The sequence below is a fragment of the Fukomys damarensis genome, unplaced genomic scaffold (genome assembly GCF_012274545.1).
Source record: "Fukomys damarensis isolate Sample0158 unplaced genomic scaffold, DMR_v1.0_HiC HiC_scaffold_17, whole genome shotgun sequence".
Taxonomy (NCBI): domain Eukaryota; kingdom Metazoa; phylum Chordata; class Mammalia; order Rodentia; family Bathyergidae; genus Fukomys; species Fukomys damarensis.
The window spans coordinates 58,162,040-58,163,646 of NW_022900929.1; the positions used below are offsets into that span (position 1 = coordinate 58,162,040).

Genomic DNA, 1,607 nt, shown 5'->3' on the forward strand with positions numbered 1-1,607 from the left:
AAAAAAAAAAAAAAAAAATCAAACTATATTTTATATATTAAACTTACCTTAAAAAGCCAAGGTGTAAGAATTCTTAGTGGAGGAATCAAAATTGGTGGAGAAGGGGAGGTGAGGTTATCAGTTGAAATGCCAAGGTTATCTCTAATCTGTAATTTTCAAATAAAAGGTAACAAAACTATAAAGGTTGTTTTCTTTTCCAGTTTACTTTACTTTAAACTGAAGTTTAAATCTAGTTTCTACCACTAATCATATATTTAATTATGGTTAAGTGGTTTTGTCCTGCTTGGCACTAACTTTCTACCACTAATCACATATTTACTTATGGGTAAGTGGTTCATGTTGCTTGGCACCAACTTAGCTAAAATGGGGAGGATATGTGACAGTGTTCTCTAACAAACCTCTTCTATTTCTTAGTACTTTATTTTGCTTTCCTTTATTTCCTCTTTACCTTGGCTAGATTCTGCCAAAGTTCACAGAGGTAATCAAAAACTTGAGCATGTATTTCAGGATCCATAATAGCATTGACATCTCCCAAAATGCCCAGCATTCTTCGCCACATAACTGTAGCAACATCAGCATGCCATCCGGTGAGAGTACCCCCTGCCATCACACTGCAACATTCGGACGGAAATTCACTGATTTCTATAGGAAAAAAGATAACAATACTGTCAGTAATTTTTCAGAAAATTGACCACAAAAAACAAAAAGCCAATTTAAACTAATGATATTAAATATCTACAAAAGTGATTAAGTGAAATGTGAGTGTATGTTTTATTTTTTCCTGAGAAGAGCAAAATCTCACCAGTTTATAATTCCCTATTATGGCTATAATGACTTATTCAATAGTGCTTCTATCCAGGTTTACCTGAGGAGAAAATTATGCAACTACCACAATGTAGATACCAGATGGAAAAATTTGTATTTTAAGTAAACATCAACTTTATAAGCACATACAGTCACTTTTATCTAATAGCTACTTCACATTATTTCATTAAGTTTATTGGTACAAGCTACTTCATATTATATCATCAAATTAACAGAAACTCTTGGGCTGAAAGCAGTCCCTATAGAAAGTCTCCATAAGCCTATTTCTCTATAAAGCTTCAAAAAATATATATATCTCACAACCAAGCCAAATTTAGCAGTAAAAGAGGTATCACAATGGCATGAGAAATAAATTTCTACTAAAATGTAAACACAATAAAAATATTTCTTGTATTAATATTGCTGCAATTGTAATATAGGTGACCTTGTTCCTAGACTCATTTCTGCCACTATGTATTGAACAAGTTATTTAATAACCTCATAAGGCTACACTTCCTCATTACAAAAATTAGGATTCTGATATAGAGCCACTTAAAAGAAAATGAAAACATTAAAGTTCTAACCATTGTTATAATACTTGCATATTCTATAGTACCTTTTTATACTACAGAGATAAATTAACTTTGTCTCTAACTTATTCTTCTCAAAGTAAAGCTAACAAAAATTTAAATGATTAAAAGGCAAACAAGCAGGGGATTTAGCTCAGCGGTTCGGTGGCCTGCCTCGCCAGTGCAAGGACCCGAGTTCAATCCCGGTACCAAAAAAAAAAAAAAAAAAAAAAA

At 32.2% G+C, this 1,607-nt stretch overlaps 1 protein-coding gene across 5 annotated transcripts in view; it reads right to left on the reverse strand.

The window, feature by feature from the left end:
• The window catches only part of Ralgapa1 (Ral GTPase activating protein catalytic subunit alpha 1), a 170,704-nt gene that overhangs the window by 107,325 nt on the left and 61,772 nt on the right, over positions 1-1,607 (reverse strand). For all 5 annotated transcript variants that reach the window (XM_019208871.2, XM_019208868.2, XM_033765133.1 and 2 more), the window contains 2 exons: positions 449-642; positions 48-146 (listed from right to left, as the gene is read on the reverse strand). In XM_019208871.2, coding sequence (XP_019064416.1) covers positions 48-146; positions 449-642 — 293 coding nt within the window. The remainder of the gene's footprint in view (positions 1-47; positions 147-448; positions 643-1,607) is intronic.